Source organism: Hyaloscypha bicolor (assembly GCF_002865645.1).
Source record: "Hyaloscypha bicolor E unplaced genomic scaffold K444scaffold_191, whole genome shotgun sequence".
In the NCBI taxonomy this organism is placed as follows: domain Eukaryota; kingdom Fungi; phylum Ascomycota; class Leotiomycetes; order Helotiales; family Hyaloscyphaceae; genus Hyaloscypha; species Hyaloscypha bicolor.
Window position 1 is genome coordinate 760,424 of NW_020194693.1, and position 25,054 is coordinate 785,477.

Genomic DNA, 25,054 nt, shown 5'->3' on the forward strand with positions numbered 1-25,054 from the left:
TTAATAAATATTAAGAAAAATAATAAATTTATAATTAAAATTATTATTAGTTCTATTATATTTTTTTATTACTTTTTTAATAAGTATTTTAATAGAAATAATAGATATTAACTAAGGAATCTATAATGAATTAAAACCCAGTTTTTATACTTAATATATAGTACTTATACTAGATCCTATAAGCTTATTCTTATATAATTATATTTCTTTATTTTCTATAAAATTAGAATTTATTTTTAGTTTCTTTCTTTAATAAATCTTTTTATATTAAGAACTACTAGTCTTTTTTATATTATAGGCCTAGTCTATAATAGAATCTTTAGGCTTAGTAATTCTAGTAATAATAATAAAAATAAAAGTAATAAATAGTTTTAATTTAAAATAAAATAAAATAACTTAATTTAATTAACTAGTTAATTAAAAATACTTAATTTTTATTTTAGTTTTTAGTTTTCTCTAAAATGAAATAAACTAATATAATAAGTCTTTAGAGAATCTATTTTAATTAGACTATTTTTAATAATTTTAGCTTTATTTTAAATATATATTATTATTTTCTAAATAATATTAAATAAAAATTATATTATTATAAAATATAACTAATTTTATTTAATATAAATACTATTATATTAAAGATATTTTCGACGGCCTTATAATTTAATATAATTATATTAGCTAAAGATTATATTATTAAAGTTCTTGAAATTATTTTTAAATAGATTTTATAAGTTCTTATTAAATATTATAAGATATTATTATAAGTATAAGATCTAGAGCCTAGAAAGTAGAGTTAGACTATCTCTATTCCGATAATTTAAAGCTAAAGAGAGAAGAGGATCTTGAAGGAGCCTCGGATCTAAATAATCGCGAGCTATATACGGGCCCACGTGCTAGCTTAAGCTCGTAACACGTGACCTCACGTGCAACCGTCAGGTAACTATAGATACCAGATACTCAGATACCAGATACTCTCAGATGTTATACTAGGCATCTGAGTATTCCGACCTCGACTTCGTATATCTAGCTAGTTCTAGTCTAACTCCTACTAGTACCGTATATTATAATAACTATAATAGATATACTAATATAGCTTAGTATTTAAATATTTCCGAAGATTTGCCTTTATAATATTTATAATATTAATTCTATTCTTTTATTTTTTTAATTAGCTTTTTTTTCTTTTTATTATTTATATTATATATCACGTGTGCGGCTAGTTACGTAATGCGTACTATACTCTCATATAGTAAAATAGCTAATAAGGCTTCTAACCTTATTATTATATCTTTTAGTCTAATTACTTATATAATAAAGCTATTTCCCTATATATGTATTTATTAGTCTAAGTAACTTGTAATAGAATAATAAGGTTCCCAGTTTTTATATATCTGAAATTAAGTAATATACTACTACTTAGTAAGGCCATATAGTTAAAACCGATTAGTACTCTGAGATTACTTAGTAAGTAGCTAGCTAGACCCCACACTGCCTACTACTTTATAACGAGGGTATTTGGCTAGTAAGTCGACTCTAAGTCCAAGTAAGGTTATAATTAATTATATAAGTACTAAAGAGCTTCCCTAAAAGCAGTACCTGAGTCCCGTAGTAGCTCGGGAATAAGCCTAGCTAGAAGAAAAGAGTAATATTATAGTTATATATTATATATATAGCTAGTTATATAATATATACTATACTCTCATATAGTAAAATAGCTAATAAGGCTTCTAATCTTATTATTATATCTTTTGGTCTAATTACTTATATAATAAAGCTATTTCCCTATATATATATCTATTAATCTCAGTAACTCGTAATAATTTATATTAAATTAAACTTAGTTTTTTTCTAATATATATATATATATATATATAATTTATAATAAGAGGTATTTAGAAGTAAGGTAATTTATAATAGATTTATAAAAAGAATTTAGTAATAAAAGTATTAGATATTAATTAAAATAAATATTTTACTCTTTATTAGAATAGCTATATTATAAATTCCTGGTTATATAACTAGTTATATAAGCTTATATTACAGGTATAACTCGACTAGTAAACTAGTTCTCTTTAGGTTTAGTAGATTTAGGGATTATATATTAATATTATAATACCATAATCCTTATTTCTAAATAATAATAACTTTACTAACCTTATATAAATAGTATTCTATAACTATATAATAATACTATATATTACTAATAAACTAATATTTTTAAATATTTGATTTATAATAAGATATTTAGAAAGTAAAATATTATAATTTCGAGAGAATTTAAAGCTTAAAGAGCTCAATTTAATAATAAAATTATAATTATAATTAAAGAGCTTTAAAAGTATATATATTTTTAAAGAAAGAATTTTATAAATTCGAATATTATATAAATAAATAAAATAATTACTAAGAAATTAATTTTAGGACTAAAAGAAATTAGTTTTAAAAAATAATAAATATTAAATAATTAATTAATTAAATAGCTAATTACTAATTAATTAATAAAAGCTAATATTATTTTTAAGCTATTAAATACTTTTTCGAAGTTAATAATAATTCTTTTAACTAGAAATAAACTTATTTATTTTAGGCTATTAAATGCTTTTTTAATTAGTTAGATCTTTTTCTAATCTATATATATATAAGCTAATTAGTATTAATTTACTAGTAATATATAGTATTATTATATAATATATATAAAATACTAGTATATTAAGTTAATAAAGTAATTAATATTTAGAAATAAGAATTATAATATTACAATATTAATATATAATTCCTAAATTTACTAAGCTTAATAAAAACTAACTACTAATTAAATTATATATAAAAAGCAAGATTATATAACTATATTCCGTTTCTTATATTTTATTACTTATATTTCATTATTTATATCTTATATTTCGAGTTTTATAACTATATATATAACTTTTAAAGAAATAGCTATACTAATAATAATATAATTTTTAATATAATTAGTTTAATTTAAAATATACTTTTATATAAATTTTTTTTTAATAATTATATTATAAATTATTTAAGTTCCTTTATTTAAATAATAATTTAAGCTAAAAAAATTATATTTAATATAATAGTACTAGCTAGAATTATATAAAAATAGCTATTACTTAACTAGTTTTATTTAAATAGCCAGTATTTTAATAATTTTAAATAGTATTTTTTTATTTTTTTTTTATTTCTTCTTTTTTTTCTTTAGCTTAATATTTTTAATATATGAAATTCTCGGATCTTTAAGCCTTAATTATTACTTTAATTCCGCTATTATATCCGGTACTAAATTTTAATAAAGAGTTTAATAAAAAGCTTTTTAGAAAATAACTTATTATAATATATAAAGAGCTTTTTAGAAACTGATTTTATAAGAATAATTTATTATAATATATAAAGAGCTTTTTAGAAAGTAGCTTATTATAATATATAAAAAGCTTTTTAGAAAGCAATTTCTAGGGAAATAGCTTTTAAAAAAATAACTTCTTGAGAAATAGCTTATTGCAATATATAAAGAGCTTCTTATAAATAGTAAGTATGAGTCTCAGTATAATTTTAGTGCAATTCCAAGCCTAATTTTGAGTAGCATGCAATTCGTAGCTTTGAATTTCATAGTTTTGGTGTTCTGGTGCTCAAGTGCTCGGGTGCTCGAGTGTTTTGACCCTTCACCGCCTAAAATTCTGCCCTACCTACTCCGTAATAGTAGCGAGTTTACCAGGGTGAAACAACGAACTACGCGATTGGTCAGCCTTGGGAGACGTCTCCCACTTAAGCGAGGCACGGTTGAGGAACCGGCCTATCTGTCTGTCTTCCCATATTGATTTGAACCTAGATACAAACATGGCTGAGCGTATAAACATCAATCCTAACCCTCCGATTCTAAAAAATACACCGGTCCCGGCTAAAAATAACCGTTCATAGCTTCCTTCGGCCCCGCGCCCTTGAAATCGCATTCGAAATCCTCGCATGCGGTAATAGCCACTTCCAGATGGGACATAGTCACCTGGCATCCCTCTTGAATAGCCAGAGCTTGAGCCATTAAAACCAGGTTTTTGATCTGAAACGATACCCGTTGATCAGTTTGCTTCTCGAACACGTGAAGAAGTCCTTCACAATTCTTCCCCTCCCGTTTCGAAGATGACTCCTTTGACTCGAAAGAGAAAGGCTATAGACGACGCCGCTCAAATCAGGCAGAAGAAGACGGCTAGCAAGGGGCAAGGCTGTTGAGGATTTTCGCAATAACGGTAGTTACATAATTTAATCATTTAAACTATCTGTGTACCATCCTTCTAATTCTACTTTGCAAACGTTACGCATACGAAGCAAGTTAATCGAGAGAATGTTACGCAGGTTAAAGCAAACCTACCCACGCTCGGAAAAGACAAAGACACCCAGAACATAAATCATCTTAGGAAAGATAATTTGGTCGAATTTAGTAATGACACAGATACTGTCATAGATGCCAATGTGGACAAATGCAATATGTGCTCCCAATTGGAAGTGCAAGCAAAGTCAGACGCGGAGTTGAATCGAGTATTAAGCTGGAGTGTCATCTCTGCCATTGCCAGGAGATATTACAGAAGCAGAGTGAGTTAAGCTTGAAGAGAAGAATAGAGAGGGTTTAGTGCGGAACCAGAGTAGGCTTCGCTGTTATTGTGAATTCAGAGGGTGTAATAGAGGGTTGGAAGGCTTTTGCGGAAGATGATAATGGAGAATACGCCAGCGAACCGTTCCAAGTACAAATCGCATATACGCTGGGATTTTATGCAAGGTTTGGAAGAGTAAAATTTTGGCTGCCACCAAAGGAGCTGAATAGTATAGTAGCATGCAAGCATTTCGAGGACATTTAGCCTATTCTGGGGGAGAGACTAAAGGTTACGAATTATCTTATGGACCTTCTTGCCTCATATCATGGCCTGGACAAGCTGTGGAAGCGGAATGTGGTGTGTTTGTGTAAATATATGTATGAATGATGGTGTCCTAAGGGCAGTAAAGAAGCTATATATATGCCTGTACGCAGCACGTAACACCTTACAATAGTAATGAGTTTGCTCCCAGATTATAAGAGATTACGAAGGCATGATATATTATTATGACTTCTATAGTACTTTGCACTTATTAAGTTTGTATTGTCTTAATAGTTTCCTGCTACTTGAAATCTTAAAGAACTTCCAAATTTGACAAAGTTATGCCTTCTTTCTAGCTAACTCGGTTGTAACACCGACCTCTTCCACGCTTCTCCTTTCCCACTAAAACAGTGGCCAACTTCGGATCAAGTTGATCGCTTATCGAAGGGTCTCTTAAATCGGGAATAACTTCTCTTTCCATGTCTCGGAAGCCGAAGAAGTTCATTGGGATTGAGTATGGAGGAGGAAGAGGCCGAGTAGAAACGTAGATTATAGAGATAAATTATGATGGGATTGTAGTAGCTTCACTACAGCCTCGTGTCCGTTCCATGCCGCATACGACAGCGGCGTCCGTCCGTGGCTATCCTTGGTATTCGGGTCGACTCTGTCCGTCGCAAGCAGCAGCTTGACCACCACCTCGTCCCCTTTTCCTGCTGCCCATGACAGCGGCGTCCGCCCACACTTATAATCCTTGGGGTTTGGGTTGACACTGTTATTAGCGAGTAGCAGCTGGACCACCTCCACGTGACCGTTTCGTGCCGCATACAACAGCGGCGTTAGTCCATTGTTAGCCTTGGAATTCGGGTCGACTCTGTCCGTAGTGAGAAGCATCTTGACCACCGCCTCGTCCCCATATCTTGCTGCCCACGACAGCGGCGTCTGTCCATAGGAAGAGTCCTTGGAGTCCGGGTCAACTCCGTCCGTAGCGAGCAGTAGCTTGACCACAGCCTCATGCCCGCTCCCTGCCGCCCATGATAATGGGGTCCGTCCATATTCAGAATCCTTAGAGTCTGGGTCGACCCTGTCTATAGTAAGCAGCAGCTTGACCACCTCCTTGCACCCATTCTCTGCTGCCCACGACAGCGGCGTCTGTCCATAGGAAGAGTCCTTGGAGTCCGGGTCAACTCTGTTCGTAGCAAGCAGCAGCTTGACCACAGCCTCATGCCCACTCCCTGTCGCCCATGATAGCGGCGTCCGTCCATAGGAAGAGTCTTTGGAGTCCAAGTCGACTCTGTCCGTAGCGAGCAGCAGCTTGACCACCTCCTTGCACCCGCTCCCTGCCGCCCACGATAGCGGCGTCCGTCCATAGGAAGAATCCTTAGAGTCCAAGTCAACTCCGTCCGTAGCAAGCAGTAGCTTGACCACCTCCTTACACCCGCTCCCTGCCGCATACGACAGCGGCGTCCGTCCATACTCAGAATCCTTAGAGTGCAGGTCGATTCCGTCCGTACTGAGTAGCAGTTTAATTATTGCCTCATGTCCATTCCTTGCAGCCCACAATAACGCTGTCCGTCCATACTCAGAATCCTTGGAGTTCGGGTCGATTTTGTCGGTAGCGAGCAGTAGCTTAACCACACCCTCGTGCCTGTTCTCTGCCGCCCACGACAGCGGCGTCTTTCCGTAAGAATCCTTGGGGTTCAGGTTGACTCCGTCCTTCGCGATCAGCAGCTTGACGATGGCCGCGTGCCCTCTAGACGAAGCCGCCTGCAGCGCTGTGCCGTCGTGGCCGCCTTTCGCGTTGACGTTGGCTCCCTTCTCGAGCAGTAGTGTGACGATGGCCGCGTGCCCTCTAGACGAAGCCGCCTGCAGCGCTGTGCCGTCGTGGCCGCCTTTCGCGTTGACGTTGGCTCCCTTCTCGAGCAGTAGTGTGACGATGGCCGCGTGCCCTCTAGACGAAGCCGCCTGCAGCGCTGTGCCGTCGTGGCCGCCTTTCGCGTTGACGTTGGCTCCCTTCTCGAGCAGTAGTGTGACGATGGCCGCGTGCCCTCTAGACGAAGCCGCCTGCAGCGCTGTGCCGTCGTGGCCGCCTTTCGCATTGACGTTGGCTCCCTTCTCGAGCAGTAGTGTGACGATGGCCGCGTGCCCTCTAGACGAAGCCGCCTGCAGCGCTGTGCCGTCGCGGCCGCCTTCCGCGTTAACATCGGCTCCCTCGTTTAGCAGTATCTGGACTACTCCCTTATATCCTCCTAGAACGGCAGCATATAGGGCATTGCCAGAGACTCCAGTGCTCTGATTAATATCTGCACCCTGACCTAGTAAGAGCTTCAGAACTTCTTCATGCCCATTTGCGGCTGCACACTCTAGAGCCGTACTCCCGTCTTTATTCGTTGCCACTATATTAGCACCAACATCGAGGATCATTTTGACCAGATCTATGTGACCCCAGCGAGCAGCATAATGAAGTGCACTGTTACCTGAATCATCTCGTTCATCTACCTTCACACTTCCGCTTAGAAGAATCTGGACAGCGCTTCGAAGATTAGAGCTCGATGCGACATGTAGTAGTGTCGATCCCAGCTCAGGACACTTTGCGTTATATTTAGCTATGTTACGAAAGGTCTTTATCCAAGTCTGAAAAGCTTGTCCTGGGGGACATCCGAGTTGCTGGACAACGTCCTGTTGCAAACTTCCAAGATGTTCAGCTTTCTCTGCGTGTAAGAACCAGTACCTTGTAGCATAGTCTATGAACGGAAGAGACTCTAGAAGTAGGGATCTTTCCGTTTCTGGGTCATTCAACGAAGTGCCCCGTAATGCTGAGCCAGCAAGTAGAACTTCCTCTGAGCTCAGATAATTAACACAAGACTTGCATAGTCGATGCTGACTTTGGCCGATAACGACATCCGCCGACAACGCGGTAGGAGACGGTGAAGCAAGGTACTTTAAACCATCCGATCGTAGAAAATCATTAACAGATTGATGGATGAATTGTACAGTGGACTCTGCCTTGTGATGCTTAACCTCGACAAGGCCACCAGATAAACTAGTAATCAGCCTCTCCATACGCACATTAGTGTCTACAAAGTCCTTTGTATCTTTGCAGAATTGTCGGGGCTCATGAATATGGACGTCATTTGAGGCAATAGCAAACCGTAGCTCTGTCACCGATAGTGGTCTTTCGGCTAGGCAGATCCACTGCATCAGATGCAGTGTTCTCGTCCGATTCCGAGGTTCAATGACCCTCATGAGAATATGTTCGTAAATGTTGCCGAGATCTTGTGGCACTTTGCTTAACTCTTGATGAATGTAAGCCAACGACTCTCCTTGTCGACTAAGATCAATGATCAGAAGAACAACGAGACGTGCCCATTGGAATACTCCTGATGCTCTTTCGACGATGGTCTTCTCAAGTGCTTGACATTCGTCAACTGAGAGTGTCGCCATTTCCCGTTTTGGAATTTCAGTATTGAGCCTGTGCTTGATGTACTTTACAATATCATCGTGATTTTCGTCCTCAACGCAGATCTTGAGACTGGTATTGGTTGATAATATTGGATAATGCCGGCAGGAGATGCAGATTCTTGCCATGCCTCTCTCAGCTGCAAGTTTGTCGTTCAAGCGGTGGAAGTATTCAGCGAGATCCTTTGCAACATCGCGACCAGCCTCATCTAACGCGTCCACAAAGATGGTTATCGACAGCAATTTGGCGGCGCGAATGAGAGCAATGGAGAAAAGGTCTTCCAATTCTCTGCGCTGCCACTCCCAACCCGTCCCAGCCTCGCCAAACACTCTCTTCTCTTTATAGGCAGCGCGTACTGGTAGTCGGACCGAAGGAACCTTGGTATACAATTGATGCAAGAGAGACCGAAACATGCCAATTGGAGTCTTCTGTAGTGCAGCGCCCCGTCCATGGAAGAAAAAGTCGAGACATAAGCTCTGCTTCGAAAGAGTATTTTTTTGGAATGACAGATAAATAAACGCCATTAATGTTGACTTCCCAGCACCAGGCTTTCCTTTAATCCAAAGCAATTCGCGTTCGTTGCCTATCCATGCCGTATACGACTTATGTTGCAGTGCCCACTCACATGTATGTAAATAAGCTCGATCTGGGACATCTGCCTCTTGGCGTCGGTGGGTAATCTCGGGAAAGGCGAGGGATTGGAGGCAGGCTTACACAGGTTAGCGTTTTCATTCCACAGAGAAGGTGAAGGGTCGAGGAAGTCATACAAAGGTCTTCCAATGTCATTGCCTCGTCTTTCACTGCCGTGAAATAAGCTTTTGTCACAAGGTGCGAGACCTTCGGCCCCACACGATTTCACAGGTAGATATTCTTGAATAAATGACTACTGACGTTGATTGAGCTCCTCGACCCAATCCTGGAGCACGTTCAAAACGCTTTTGTATGCCTCACTAGTCCCTCCAGTGAATCTACATATGCTTTTATGATCGCAGTCATGCATAGGTACAATTCTCTCGTCCGCAATATCCATAATACCGCTGATACCATCGACAATCTATCCACCGTGCATTAGCATTAACCCGGGCCAATTGACTCGCTGGAGGAATAACATACCCTTGACTTTGCAGGTGGGGTGCAACTCTGCTCAATAAAAGAGGCGATCTTCATATTTCGCGTCTGATTTCTGAAGCTGGTTGAAATTTCCTTAAGGCTCTTAGAGTCTTTCTTAAGACCTTCAATGAGATCTGATCTCATAGCTCCAGTAAACCGCGACGTTCCACGCAATGCTAAATTAGCTATGCTCGTCAATATCATCGGGAACTGAGTTTCAGACGATCCACGGTGAGGTGTGCCGAGGAAGAGGATACCGGCTACAGATTTTCGGATAGGATCGAACAATTCATCTTCAATCTTGGCAATGACGAGTGCCTGTGTTGCTGTCAGGTAAGGATCTTAGCGCAAAAAGTATATCATACTTTCTTGACCACGAGTCCCCCCATACTGTGGCAGGCGAATATCACTGGGCGCGTTTGATCCTAGGGAAGTGTTAAAGACTTGTGTACGTGAAGAGCACATAGAATATGAATAACGTGCAGGTATTATAAGTACAAGATAATCCGTACTCTTCAACCTCACTGATTAAATCGCGTTGGGGGATTTTCAACTGTACGAACCTCTTTCTTCCTGCGCTCTCCCTTCAATTTCTCCAATAGATCTCTGGCATATTCATCGAGAGTCCCTGTACTAAATGTGCAAAACACTGATGCGGGGTATCCATATGAAAAGACTCGAGCGCCTGGCAAGTCTTTCGGTATAAGATCTCGGAGCCAAAAGTTTCCATTGTCGTGAGTCCACGTGTCATAGGCGTCTCCCATTATCCCGTGAACTGCTACAATATCCAAGGAATTTGTTTCCTGATCCTCGACATCGCCAGGGGCAGAGACTGACGGGTGAAGCGGAAATAAGCCATATTTTTCGGTGCGGTTAAAGGTCGGGGCTTGCCCCGTCTGTTGTGAATCGGTTTGGAGGGTTGGACTGGTCTGTTGTTCAATAGATGGCATATTTTCAGAGGGTTCGACAATGGCTGGGGCAGCCGCCGAGCGAGGGCGAGAGGTGTCTTCCTTCTCCTTCTTTCGCGAAAGTATGTTCCTTAGAGATGGCATCGTAGCTAGTGTATAATAGGTCAGGCCTTTGCTTGCAAAGTCCATAGTCTGATCGCAATCGTGCTTGCCTTTAATTTTCAACCTGGTAGCAACACTGCGAATCTGGCAATCCTATCAACTGCGACCAGGCTGCCCTACGCCGCAATAGCGCTTGCTGTCCTAGGCTGCTTCGAGATGCGCTAGACTTTTCACGAGACTAGTTCAATATCTTCGAGATCTAACAGAACCGTAATACAAAGTACAATATTGTTTTGATGAATGAATAAGCAAAGACGGACGCTCCGTGAACAGACAGTGATGATGAACAGCGCATCGAAAGCTACGGCAGAATATATCGTGGATTAGTAAGCGAGCCTTCCTTACCGCCTCACTAGATTTTTACCCCCAACCACCACCAACATCATATGGATACCACCGATAACATAAATATCTCCACAAGTACGCATCTACGTACTCTGCAATCGAGATATATTAAGTTCCACATGACCGGCGCACGTTGATCAAAGCGCCAGACCGGCGAGGCGCCAAGGGACGATTCCCTCCCAAAACGGGCGAATACCAACAGCCTAGCGTCTTTCTCAGCAGGGCAGTCCTACCACGAGTGGATCCAAGGAAGAAAAAGAAGCTATTGATACCGGTAGAATCGAGTCCTACTTCGCGGGCCCATAGTCACGTCCGAAAAGAAGTGATTGACGTGTCTAGCACTCCTACTTCTGAGGCCCCCGTTCACGGCTCTTCTCCTACCCTTACCGGCACTCCAATTACACGTCGATCCAAGAGCGTAGTTAAAGCACCTCCTACATTCGATCCTAATACGGAATGAGATGGCGAACACCATGTCTTAATCACCTTCATTCCAGTCATTGATTTCAAACCTTAAGCCCGGGCAAATCCATACCCTCAATATCAACGATCCCCATCCGAGCTTCCTTCGATGATTTATGGGAGGTTCCTTATACTGGCTACGTTCGAAAATGGGAGAATACATGCAAGTTAAGGGGGGCAGAGAGAGCTCGAAGAGGTGATTGGACAGTTATTATTGGGAACTAGCTATTGTACTAATTCTGGGAGTTCTAAAGCTTATTTCTACTAATACTAGGACCTTAATAGGCTAGGGGCACGCTGTTACGCACCTTTGGCACGCGATGGCGTGCGGAGTATATGCGCATACCCTGAGTATATAAGCATTCCTTGAGGATATACTTTTTAAGCAATTATAAGGAGCAAGAGAGGGACGTGCTTCTTGCCCACTTTTTGTACGTGTGCCGGGGGCTAAAGAATAGCCGAAAAAGAAAGCCTTACTTTATAATAAAATTGCAAAAATTAGCTTGCTAAGCACGGGAGAAGGGAGCTAGAAGGGAATTAAATTCTCAATTATATAAGTATTATAAGGCACGCAATAATAGAGTAATATATAAGTAGTTAAGGTAAGTAAGCTTTAGAATAGCGCTTGCAAGTATAACTAATTTCCAAGAATTAATTCTAATAAAGAACTAATTAATACCCCTTTTTAAAGCTAAAAGTATCTCTTTATATATTCTCTAATATTTAGTTAAATATATAAAGCCCTTTATTTAATTAAGAAATATAATCTCATATAATTTATATAATTCCGATATAAGCTTAATTTAAAATAGGAAATCAAATCTATAATATTTAATACTTATTTATATATTATTATATATACTTATTATATTAATTTCCTTTCTAAGCTTCTATTTTTAAAAGGCTTTAGAAAACTGCAAATAGCTTTATATATATCTTTTAAAACTTTCCCGATTCTTAATTTCCTTTAAAAACTCTATATATTTATTTTATTTATCTAATTAACTTATAATATAAGATATTTATTAATAGGCAATAAAATAATAGAATAAATTAATAAGTTATAAAACTATAATATTAAATTTAATATAAAACTAGTTTCTATTTCTTTTATAAAGTTTAAGGAAACCTTCTTTAAATAAAAGCTCCTAATAATATATATATATATATATATATTTAGTAATTTATAAGCTTAAAGCCTATAATATAAATAGTAATATAATTATAATATTAAAGAACTATTAATCTTCTTAATTAATATTTGTAATATTCGAGATTTATTATATATTCTTTAGTTATATATAACCTTATATATATTATAACTATATTTCTCTTTTAGGATTTTATTTCCAAGATTAATTAATTTATTCTAGTAAAATATTTATTTAATTATATATTTAATTAAAGTAAATTTCTAATATTTTAGGAAATAGATTTACTAATATTGTAACGGCTGGTGTCACATGATTAATACGAACGTGGTTTCAGCCAAGGGGTTGGTTTCAGCTAAGGTTCCAAGCTATGGTTCAAACCAAGCTCGCTTCCAAAGCTCGGCGTTTCAGTGGTTTTGGCCATACCTACTTATCCACTGCCACACCTCACTCCTTCTCTCCTTAGCTTTAGATTCTGTAGGACATTGTAATCATAGATCTTTGAGCATCGTTCCATTGCTTTGTTCCTGCCGTCACAGTGCGGGACATCTTGCTTTCCCCGACTAAAGGGTTGGGCCCCTTTAGCGCGACGTCAAGTCCGACTATTACTATCCCCCCCCCCCCCCCCCCTAAACACTTATAGTGGGTCCAACATTCGCCTCACTCTCATGCCACGATTCACACCACTAAAGGCACGCAATGAGTCTTTACTGCTTTCTACTTCGAGTGAGCCAGTACTCACTGGGCTTTCTGCCGCTCTTATAGTGCAAGTTGTACTGTAAGCTAGAAGCTTCTACGTGCTCTGATTAGCTAAAAATAGGGTGAGGCGTGGCGTGAGTGAAGCATAAGAGTGCGGCGAATATCGGACCCACTATCCCTTCGTCCGGTGAGACATTGCCAGGCGCTAGCAAGGGGGGGTCCCGCACTGAACGGGGGGGCTCGCCTGGCACACGGAGCATAATAATTATGTACCTTTGCATACAAATTTATTAGTAAGCTACATCGCTTAAATGAAATCGCTGCCAGCACTCCCCCTCTTTACAGAGCGGTATATCACAAAAAACACACCCACCCTGTGAGCGTTTTGCTATACCATTTACCCCTTTTCCTAAGACCCTTTTGCACTTTAATTCATACGAACACCAAGTGCACGTGCTTCTTTTAAGGCGTTTTTCCCAGTAATGCAAGTGCGGGGCTTCGGGATTAAATACCCTCTTACCCCCCAATCCCCTTTGCAAGCTCGCTAGCTTTACCTTCTCAGAATACCCTAATAGCTTACAATAAAGCTCGATTCTGAATTGCAAATGCGTAAGGGGGCGTTCCTCCACTGTACTTAATTGGTAAAGCCTATAACCATTTATACAGGCTACCTCAATTAGCCAGTAAAACAAGGGCCACCAATTCCTAAGGGTAGGCTTGTGACTCTCGTACACTTCCCTGAATTGGTTTGCCAGGTCCACCCCTCCCATATATTAATTATAATCATTAATAAAGCTGGGAATCTGAAGCTCTTTTATTAGTATTTCGCCAAAAACCTCCCGTATGATTCGCCCATTTGTGGACGTCTTTACAGGATGTCTTCTCTCCTTTACTCGCCAGTCCTCTGCTTTATCCACGGTATGAATATTACTTAAAGCTAAGACAATACTATTATCTTGCCAAGCTAAGCAAAGCATATTCTCAACCACTGCCGCAAGCAAGGTATTCCATTCTAGCTTCGTGGCGAACCGATTTTTAATTGCTAATAATTCCGATGTATTACAATAAAACATTGTTGTTGTATTGTAATAATAATATATTGATAGATGAAGAGGAAAGAGAGGTGTGGCACGAGTGGCCAAAGCTTAAATACAGGAATGTAGTCACGTGAGCCTGCACGTGACTACTAGTACGCAGTTGCCATGCAACACGATGGAAATAGCTTGTATGGGCGAGTAGTACCCACTGTACTAAATTTACAGGCTTATAGCTCTGAAAATAAGGGTACAGAGATAAAGTAATTATCGAGGTATATTATAAGGTAGCGGCGTGGGAGGGAAAGTGCCAGATTTCGTATGAGAGAACCGGTATTTATAAGGGTTGGATAAAGAGTTATTTTTTAAAGCCCCTTTTCTCGCAAGCTCTATATCCAATTATATATATATCCGTAATCCGCAAGTCTGTAGATTTTATACCCTTATTTAATAGGTTTCTTGGGCATTTTATATATGTGTGAGGATCTAAATTAATTAGCGGGGTAGCGGGGTAAGAGAGGAAGAAAGAGAAACGTACCTGTAAGGCACGTAATAGCAGGGTAATATACAAGTAGTCAAGGTAAGTAAGCTGCGGAGTGACGCTTGCAAGTGTAACTGATTCCAAGAATTAATTTCAATAAAAGACTAATTAATACCCCTTTCCAAAGCTAGAAGTGTCTCCCTATATATTCCCTAGTACTTAGCCAAGCCTGCGAAGCACTTTACTTAACTAGGAAATATGATTTCCTGTAATCCGTATAATTCTGATTACCTGTATAATTCCGATTATAAGCTTTACCTAAAATAGGAAACTAGATCTACGATATCTAATACCTATCTATACGCCATTACGTATACCTATTATATTAATCCCCTTTCTGGGCCCTTGTTCCTAAGAGGCCTGAGGAAACTGCGAATAGCTTTATAAATAATTCCCTGAAACTTTTCTGGCTATTAGTCCTCCCTAAAGACTTCCCATAATTGCCTTATTATTACGCCAGGTAATAGACTTGAGGATATAGTTTACTAATCCTGCCTAGCTAACCCGTAAATTGCCTCTGGTAATTCTTTCTTATAAAGGTAGTACGGGTATAGTATATACTATTAGATAGGAAGCTTTTCCGGTTTTCTAATTAGTTTATAAATCCTAACTTAGCCTTTATTTGCAAATAAATTATTACTTTATAGGCCTAAAAGCTTAGAAAAATTAATCTGATTTTCTAGTTTATTTATAAATTCCTTTTTTAGAATTTTCTAGGTATTTCTAGTATAGAGCTAGTTCTAAATTCGTAATTACTATTTAGGGAAAGGGTATTATAAAAAGGCCTCTTTTTTCCTACTAACTAATTTTCCCTTTCCTTAACTATAATACTATATCTAGCTTCTTTTCGTTTCTTGCCTTTCTTTTTTAAGTTTTCTTTAAGCTTCTTTAAGTTTCTTTAAGTTTTATTTAAGCTTTATTTAAGTTCCTTTCTAATTTCCTTTTTTATTTCTTTATTTATTAAGATAAATACTTTTCTTAGTATTTATTAGCCTATTATTACTTATTTGGCTAATACTTTTATATTTTTAATTTGCCTTTACTATTTTTAATATTTCAAGAATATTACTAAGTTTCCCGACTTTATTTATATTAAGAATAATAATTACTTAATATATAATTACTATTATTTTAAAAATAAGAAGTATAATTTTATAAGTTATAATTTCCTTTATTTATTTCTTATTTTAATACTATTTAAGGTTTCTTAAATATATATAATATAATTAAATTACTTTCTTTAAGCTATTAATATATATAAGCGTTTTTTTTATTCTTTACCCGAAAAAAAAAGGCTATTACTATTTTTTTTCTATATTAAATAGTATATATTTCTTATATTAAAGCTATTATTTAAGACTAATAGATTTCCCTAATAATTTAAGAAATAAATTAAGTAATTCTTACTAGTTTAGTATAAGTATAAAGTATTTTTAATAATATAATTAATATTCTTTAATATTAAATAAGCTTACTTTTTTCTTATTTCTTACTAATAGCTAATAGTTTTATAAACTAATTTATTACTTATTTCTCGAGAGAATTCTAATAAGAATAATAATAAAAATAATAAAAAGTAATTATAAAAATAGGGTATTTATAAGATATAGAAATTAGAGTTTTTAGAGTTCTTAATAATTTTTATATAGTTTTTTCAAGAATAAATATATGGTTTTTTTAATAGTTTTCTAATAAAAGCATTTATTTTTTATATTTCTATTTAGCTAATAGTATTATAATATTACTTTTTTTTTTAAGTATTCTTATAATTCTTGAGCTAAATTTTCTAGATTACTTAGTAGTTCCTATATATTATTTACTAGTAAGTAGCCTTTCTAATAAATAAGATATTTCTTTTCTTTTTTGCTTTTTTTATAGGCTATAATAGATTTTACCTCAAATTTTTCTTTACTCTTAATCCTAACCAGTTCTAGTTCTATTATAATACTAGCTTGCGGGTATTATAGTTCTAAGAAAGAAATATGAAAAATATTATAGATCTAATATAATAGTAGTAATTCTAAGTAGTATATCTATTTATATATTCCTATAATTTCTAGAACTTTAAAGAAGCCAAGATATTTATTTACTAGCTTTATACTAGGTTATAGCTATTAAATATTCTTTATACGAAATATAACTTTATTATATATATTAAATTTCTTATTAATATATTTCTTATTATAGTACTTTTTTTATATATTTATTATTTCTTATTATTATATTTTTAGTACTTTCTATTTTACTTGAATTTTTTATATTCTTTCCTATATTACTAGTATTTCTCTTTCTGAAATATTATCCTTAATATATAGTTTAATACTAGAATAAAATCCGTATAATATATAAAATAGAGAAATTCTTATTATTAAATATATAAAGTTATTATATATGAATTCTATAAGAATAAGCTTTATTATCTAGTTATTTTACTAGTAACTAGAATAATATCTTAAGTATTATTCTAGAGTTTGGTTTAGATTCTCTATTTATTTATTAGTTTATAAGTAAAATACTATATTTAGTTATTATTAAATCTTTAAATAAAAATATAGACTTAACTAGAACTTATTTATAAAAACAGATTCTTTATTAGAGGTTATATTTATAGGTATACTAAAGTCTTTAATAATATAATATATAAATAGCTTTATTAACTTAGGAGCTAAGATCTCTTTAATAATCGGAATATATTATATTATTTTTATATATTTATTAATAATAATAAATATAGAATTATATATTTTATTATGAAATCTAGAAGAAAATAGTCCTATAATAAAGTTTATAGTAATTTCTTGCTATAGCTTAGAAAAGAGAGGAAATAAACTAAGTATACTATATAATAGATATCTCTTTACCTTAGTTTATTAATATATAGAACAAGTTCTAATATAGTTTTTTATATTCTTTTTTATATTTTACTAGAAATACTTTTTCTAGAAAATCTCTAGTATCTTATTAGTACTAAAATACCTACCCGTAAGATTATTATAATTAGCTTATAGTAATTCTTTTTTAAGAGCCGGCTTATTTAGTATATAAATAGTATTCTAATATCTTAATAACTCAGATATATTAAGTTCCCAAGTCTTAATAACTCTAGTAAAGGTTTTTTTTAAGAACTATTTATATTACTAGTATTATATTAATAAATCGAGCCTTTAGTACTATAATAATAATTTAAGTAATATCTCTTTACTTTTCTTATATACTATTTTGAACTTAGTTACTTATTTAGCTAGAATTCGTAATATATACTATTTATAACTAGCTATACTAGTAATAGGCTCAAGTAATAATATTTCTAGTATTATTTTATTATTAAAATAGATTTCTTTTTTGGAATTTCTTAGTATCTTACTAATTAAGAAATACCTATTTCCTTTTTTCTAGGCCTTGAATTACAGTATTATAGGAATAGTATAGTATCTTATTACTACTATTTATAGGACTCTTTATTTTATATTCTATAGCTTATTATAAAATATAAGTAATAAAGTATTTTTATTTATATTTACTATAAAGTCTGGCCTTTTTAATAATCTATTAGCGGGATTATTATACCCTAACTAGTACTTTAAAACAAAGTTAAAAATAGCTAGCTTTTCTGCCTATCTTATTTATTAATTATTTAGTTTTTTCTTAGTTATAAAGTATTTTAAATTATTATAATTTATCTTAATAATAATAATATATCAGGTATATATTAGGTAATATTACTAAGTATAAAATACTAAAATAATAGCTAAGAGCTTAGAATTATATATTTTATATCTGCTCTTAATTATAGTTATTTTCTTTAAATAAAAAATAATAAAGTATTATCTGGCTTCTACTTTCTTACTAAAAAGCTAGGAAATTATATCTATAATTACAAATCCTAAAGTATTTATTTTTATATAAATTTTTAAGGCTAGATTAAAATAATAAAGAATTAGTATTATTATAAATATAATTTATAGCTTCTTAAATATCCTATCTACCTTATTTATTTAACTAAAATAATATTATAAGTTTCTATTAGTTTTTAATAAATTAGTTAATTCTTTTATTATCCTAAAGTATTTATAAATAAATCTTTAGTAAAAGTTAATAAAACCCAAGAATACTTAGACTTCTCGAATATTATTCTTTAGGGCTAGCTATTTCCTAATAGCTATAATTCTACTAGCTTTTATTTTTATATTATCTAGGCTAATTATAAATTCCAGAAATTTTACTTTTTTTATATTAAACTTGTATTTTACTAAGTTTATAAAAAGCTAGTATTATTATAATTACTTGAGTATATATTAGACTACTATTATATACTATTCTAGATTTTCTAAATAAATTAAAATATTATCTAGATAGACTATATAGATAATATTTATAAGGCTTACTAATATATAATTAATATATACCTGGAATATTACTAGAATATTAGATAATTTAAAAAATATAATATAATACTTAAAATATTTATAATATATTCGAAATACTATTTTTTTACTTATTATTCTCTCGTATTTATAACTAATAATAAGTATTTTTTAAGTCTAACTTTATATATATCTTTACTTTATAAAGCCTATTTATAGTTTTACTAATAAATAATAATAATTCTATTTAGATTCTAGTAATTAATATATAAATATAGGCTACCTTCTTTTTTTAGAATAAATATAATTAGGGTACTAGCTAGGCTAGTAAAATAACGGATTTATTTCTTTTCTAGACTAGTATTAAGATATTTCTAAAGAACTTTAAGCTCTCTTTCTAATAAAGTATATATAGAACTATATAATAGTTAGAACTTTAGTTTTAAATCTATATAATACTTTATTATATAATAGTTAGATAATATACCTATAGCTTTTATAGAAAATACTTAAAAAAGGTCCTAATATTTCTTAAGAAATATAACTATTCTATTAATAATAATAGTAGTAATTCTTTAGTTATTTATTATAAAATAAGTAATTAATAGAAAAATATATGTTTTATACTTTATTATTTTAGTAAACTTCCTAATATTTAGAACTTTAATTTTCTATAATTAAATCTAGTATTTTTATGTTATTTTTCTAAAAGAAATTAGGGAATTAATCTAGTAAAGCTATAAGAATTCAAGTATTATATTAATATAATTTAGATTAAAATCACATAATATAAAGTATATATTAGCCTTTTTTTAGTTTTCTAGTATATTTTTAGTAATAATTCTAAGAATATAATTTTTATATAAATAAATTCTTTTTTTTCTCTAATAAGAATAAGGAAATTACTCTTAATATTAATAAAATACTTATATTTAAAGCTAATTTCCTTTTTATATAATTAGCCTTTATATTCGAGTTTATTAATATTCTAACTTTTTATTTATTTTTTATTATCTTAATAATAATTTTAATTATTATTCTTATTTTAGGGGCCTTGCTTTTTATAATATAAATAAGTATAATTACTATAAGGCATACCTATTTCCCGGCTTTTTTAGTTCTAAATACTTATATATTTTATAGCTAGACTTATTATAGTTATAGTAAGTTAGTTTTCCTTAATTAGAATAAATAATAATATAATAATTCTTTTTCTAATAAATAAAGCAAATTATATCCGGTCTTATAAATTCTAATATAGGTACTATATTAAATCTTATTATTATATCTTTATTATTCCGGTTTTATAAATCTTATAATAAGAATATATTTCTCTTTTATTTTCTTTTATTTTTTATTTTTTATTTTTTATTTTCTTTCTTTTACTATTTTATTAGCTTATTATTATATTTCTATTAAATAAATAAGTTTAAATTATTCTTAATTTTTATAATAATAGAAATAAGCTTTTCTTTTTCTTATAAAGTATTCTCTTAATAATTAATCTTATCTCGGATCTTTTATTTTAAACTATTAAATAAGTTATCCTATTCTTATAATAAACCCATATATCCTAAATTATTTAATAGGCTATCTAAATAAAATATAAAGTTTTAGATACTCTGGCCTAGCTATTATTTAGTATTCTTAAACTTAGTAAGGATATTATTATTATAATTTTCCGGATTTAAAATAGAATTCTTTATAAATTTAATAAAAATCTCCTAATTTATAATATTAATACCTACTAATTACTTCCTATATTTCTAGATATCCCTGGCTATATTCTCAAAATAGGAAATATAATATATAATCTTTACTATATTAGTAGCCTAGGTAATTCTGCTATCTTTATACTATTTTAATTCTACCTAATAGAAGAAGTCCTGGGCTTCTTTAATACTCTTTTCCCGGTAAGTAAATAGTTCTCGGGTTTTTGAAGTCCTCTAAATTAAGGATACTGCCGGGAATATAATAGGTTCTATATTAGGTATCCGAATATCTTTAAGATAACGGATCTAAGCTTCTAGCTTCTCTAGATCTTCTCTCTATTATATTTCTGTTTCTAACTTAATAATATAATAGTAAGTTACTACTAATTTCTCTGTTATTATTATCTTACCTGCTAGTTCTGGGGGTATCTGAGTTCTACTTCCTTCTTCTAATTAGGTAGTATAAAGAGTACTTGACTAGGCGCTCCTCTGGATGCCCGGTTAGATTACCCTAGTAATAGTAGAGGCGCTTTTTCTGGTTAATATTCTAGCTATTAATATTTTGTCTATTAATAGCTTAATTATCTTATAATAAACTACTTCCCGAAAATTGGATTAATTAGAATATAAGGCACGTAATAGCAGAGTAATATATAAGTAGTTAAGGTAAGTAAGCTATAGAGTAATACTTATAAGTATATAATAGGTATATATAATAGTATATAGATAGGTATTAGATATTATAAATCTAGTTTCCTATTTTGGGTATAGCTTATAATCGGAATTATATAGATTATATGGGATTTCCTAATTAAGTAAAGGGCTTTATATATCTGGCTAAGTACTAGGGAATATATAGGGAGACGCTTCTAGCTTTAGAAAGGGTATTAATTAGTCTCTTATTAGAATTAATTCTTGGAATTAGTTATATTTATAAGTATTACTCCGTAGCTTACTTACTTTAATTACTTATATATTACCTTGCTATTATATATCTTATATTCTAATTAATCTAACCTTCGGGAAGTAGTTTATTATAAGGTAGTCAAGCCATTAATAGACAAAACCACTAATAGCTAGAGTATTAACTAGAAGAAGCACTTTTACTATTACTAGAATAACCTAGTCGGGTATTTAGGGAAGTACCTAGTTAGCTACTCTAGCTACTATCTAATTAGGAAAAGGAAATAGAACTCAGATATCCCTAGAACTAGCTAGTAGAATAATAATAATAGAGAAGCTAGCGGCGGCTTGTTATTATATTACTGAGTTAGAAGTAGAGATATAATAGAGGAAGGATCTAGAGGATCTGGAAGCTTAGATTTACTATTTTAAGAATATTCGGATACTTATTATAGAACCTATTATATTACCGGTAGTATATTTGGTTTATAGGGCTCTAAAAACCCGAGAATTACTAACTTATAAGAGGAAGAGTATTAAGGAAGCCCAGGACTTCTTCTATTAGGCAGAGCTAAAATAGTATAAAGATAGTAGGATTACCTGGGCTATAGATATAGTAAAAATTATATATTATATTTCCTGCTTTGAGAATATAGCCAGAGATATCTAGAAGTATAAGAAGTAATTAATAGGTATTAATACTATAGATTAGGAGACCTTTATTAAGTTTATAAAGAATTCTATCTTAGATCCGGAGAACCATAGTAATAATACTCTTATTAAGTTTAAAGATATAAAATAGTAGCCAGGTTAGAGTATTTAAAGCTTTATATTTTACTTAGATAGCCTATTAGATAACTTGAAATATACGGATTTACTATAAAAGCGGAATAACTTATTTAGTAGCTTAAGGCAGGAGATTTGGGACGAGATTAATTACTAAGGGAATATTCTATAAGAAAGAGAGAAGCTTATTTCTGTGGCTATAAGAATCGAGAATAACTTAAACTAGTCTACTTAACGGGAATATAATAATAAGCTAATAAGTTAATAAAAGAAAGGAAATTAGAGAAAGGAGAAAAAAAATAATAAAGGGAAATAAAAGAGAAATATATTCCTATTATAAGGTTTATATAACCGGAGTAATAAAAGTATAGTAATAGAGTCTAATATAGTACCTGTATTAGGATTTATAAGACCGGATATAACTTGCTTTACCTACTAGAAAAAGAGTTACTATATTATTACCTATCTAAATCGGGGAAAACCGACTTACTATAACTATAATAAATCTGGCTATAAGATATATAAGTACCTAGAACTAAAGAAGCCGGGAAACGGGTATATCCTATAGTAATTATACTCGTTTATATTATAAAGGACAAGGCCCCTGAAACGAGAATAGTAATTAAGGTTACTATTAAGATAAGGAAAGATAAGTAAAGAGTTAGAGTATTAGTTAACTCGGATATAAAAGCTAATTATATAAAGAGAAGGTTAGCCTTAGATATAGGTATTCCGTTAATATTAAGAGTAATTTCCTTATTCTTACTAGAAAAAAAAAGGATTTATTTATATAGAGATTATATTCTTGGGGTTATTACTAAGAATATACTAGGGAACTAAAAAGAGGCTAATATATACTTTATATTATATGATTTTAATCTAAATTATATTAATATAATACTTGGATTCCTATAGCTTTACTAAATTAATTCCCTGATTTCTTTTAGGGAAGTAATATGGAAATACTAGATTTAATTATAGAAGATTAAAGTTCTAAATACCAGAAAATTTACTAAAATAGTAAAGTATAAGGTATATATTTTTTTATTAATTGCCTATCTTATAATAAATAGCTAAAGAATTACTACTATTACTATAAACGGAATAGCTATATTTTCCAGGAAGTATTAGGACCTTTTCCAAGTATTTTCTATAGAGGCTATAGGTATATTACCTAACTATTATATAATAGAATATTATATAGATCTGGAACTAGAATCCTAATTATTATATAGTCCTATATATACTTTATTAGAAAGAAAGCTTAAAGTTCTTCGGGAATATCTTAATACTAGCTTGAAAAAAGAATAAATCCGTTATTTTACTAGCCTAGCTAGTATCCTAATTATATTTGTTCTAAAGAAAAGAGGCAGCCTATATCTATATATTAATTACCGGAGTCTAAATAGGATTACTATTAAGAACCAAATACTATTACTATTTATTAGTAAGATAATAAATAGGCTTTATAGAATAAAAATATATATAAAGCTAGACTTAAAGAATACTTATTATTAGTTATAAATATAAGAGGATAATAAGTAAAAAATAGTATTTCGAATATACTATAAATATTTTAAGTACTATATTATATCCTTTAAACTATCTAATATTCTGGTAATATTCTAGATATATATTAATTATATATTAGTAGGCCTTATAGATATTATTTATATAGTTTATCTAAATAATATTTTAATTTATTTAGAGGACCTAGAATAATATATAATAGTAGTCTAATATATATTCGAGTAATTATAATAATACTAGCTCTTTATAAACTTAGTAAAATACGAGTTTAATATAGAGAGAATAGAGTTCCTAGGATTTATAATTAGCCCAGATAGTATAGAAATAAAAGCTAGCCAGGTTATAGCTATTAGGGAATAGCTAGCCCCAAAAAATAATATTCGAGAAGTCTAAGTATTTCTGGGTTTTACTAACTTTTACTAGAGATTTATCTATAGATATTCTAGAGTAATAAAAGAATTAACTAATTTACTAAAAACTGGCAGAAAACTATTATATTAGTTTAGCTAGATAGATAAGGCAAATAAGGCTTTTAGAGAGCTATAAATTATATTTATAATAGTACTAATTCTTTATTATTTTAATCTAGCCTTAAAGATTTATATAGAAACGAATACTTCAGGATTTATAATTATAGGTATAATTTCCTAGCTCTTTAATAAAGAGACAGAAGCCAGGTAATACCCTATTACTTTCTATTTAAAAAAGATAACTATAATTAAGAATAGGTATAAGATATATAACTCTAAACTCTTGGCTATTATTCTAGTATTTTATATTTAGTAATATTACCTAATATATACCTAGTATATTATTATTATTAAGATAAATTATAATAACTTGAAATATTTTATAACTAAGAGAAAACTAAATAGTTAATAAATAAAATAGGCAGAGGAGCTGGCTGCCTTTAACTTTATCTTAGAATACTAGCCGGGATATAGTAATTTTACTAATAGGCTATTAAGAAGGCTAGACTTTATAATAGGTATAAATAAAGATATTTTATTATTTATATTTTATAATAAGCTATAGAATAT

The 25,054-nt window shown here is 31.9% G+C and overlaps 4 protein-coding genes across 4 annotated transcripts; all 4 read right to left on the minus strand.

Moving 5' to 3' along the window:
- Window positions 1-5,678: 5,678 nt before the first annotated feature.
- K444DRAFT_488222 (ankyrin) lies at window positions 5,679-6,134 on the minus strand (the record flags this gene model as incomplete). Its single annotated transcript, XM_024873159.1, has 1 exon — window positions 5,679-6,134. A coding segment is annotated over one exon (456 nt), but the record flags the coding sequence as incomplete, so codon positions are not given.
- Window positions 6,135-6,488: 354 nt separating this feature from the next.
- On the minus strand, window positions 6,489-9,014 carry K444DRAFT_505332 (uncharacterized protein; the record flags this gene model as incomplete). Its single annotated transcript, XM_024873388.1, has 2 exons — window positions 6,489-6,563; window positions 7,347-9,014. Coding segments are annotated over 2 exons (1,743 nt in total), but the record flags the coding sequence as incomplete, so codon positions are not given.
- Window positions 9,015-9,381: 367 nt separating this feature from the next.
- On the minus strand, window positions 9,382-10,367 carry K444DRAFT_549306 (uncharacterized protein; the record flags this gene model as incomplete). The annotated part of the gene is made up of 3 exons (XM_024876443.1): window positions 9,382-9,735; window positions 9,783-9,842; window positions 9,981-10,367. 3 exons carry the CDS (start codon window positions 10,365-10,367, stop codon window positions 9,382-9,384), a joined length of 801 nt encoding a protein of 266 aa, XP_024726263.1.
- An 8,506-nt stretch (window positions 10,368-18,873) lies between these two features.
- K444DRAFT_486940 (uncharacterized protein) lies at window positions 18,874-19,122 on the minus strand (the record flags this gene model as incomplete). Its single annotated transcript, XM_024873130.1, is given in 3 exon segments — window positions 18,874-18,984; window positions 19,004-19,019; window positions 19,034-19,122. Coding segments are annotated over 3 exon segments (216 nt in total), but the record flags the coding sequence as incomplete, so codon positions are not given.
- Between the last annotated feature and the right edge of the window lie 5,932 nt (window positions 19,123-25,054).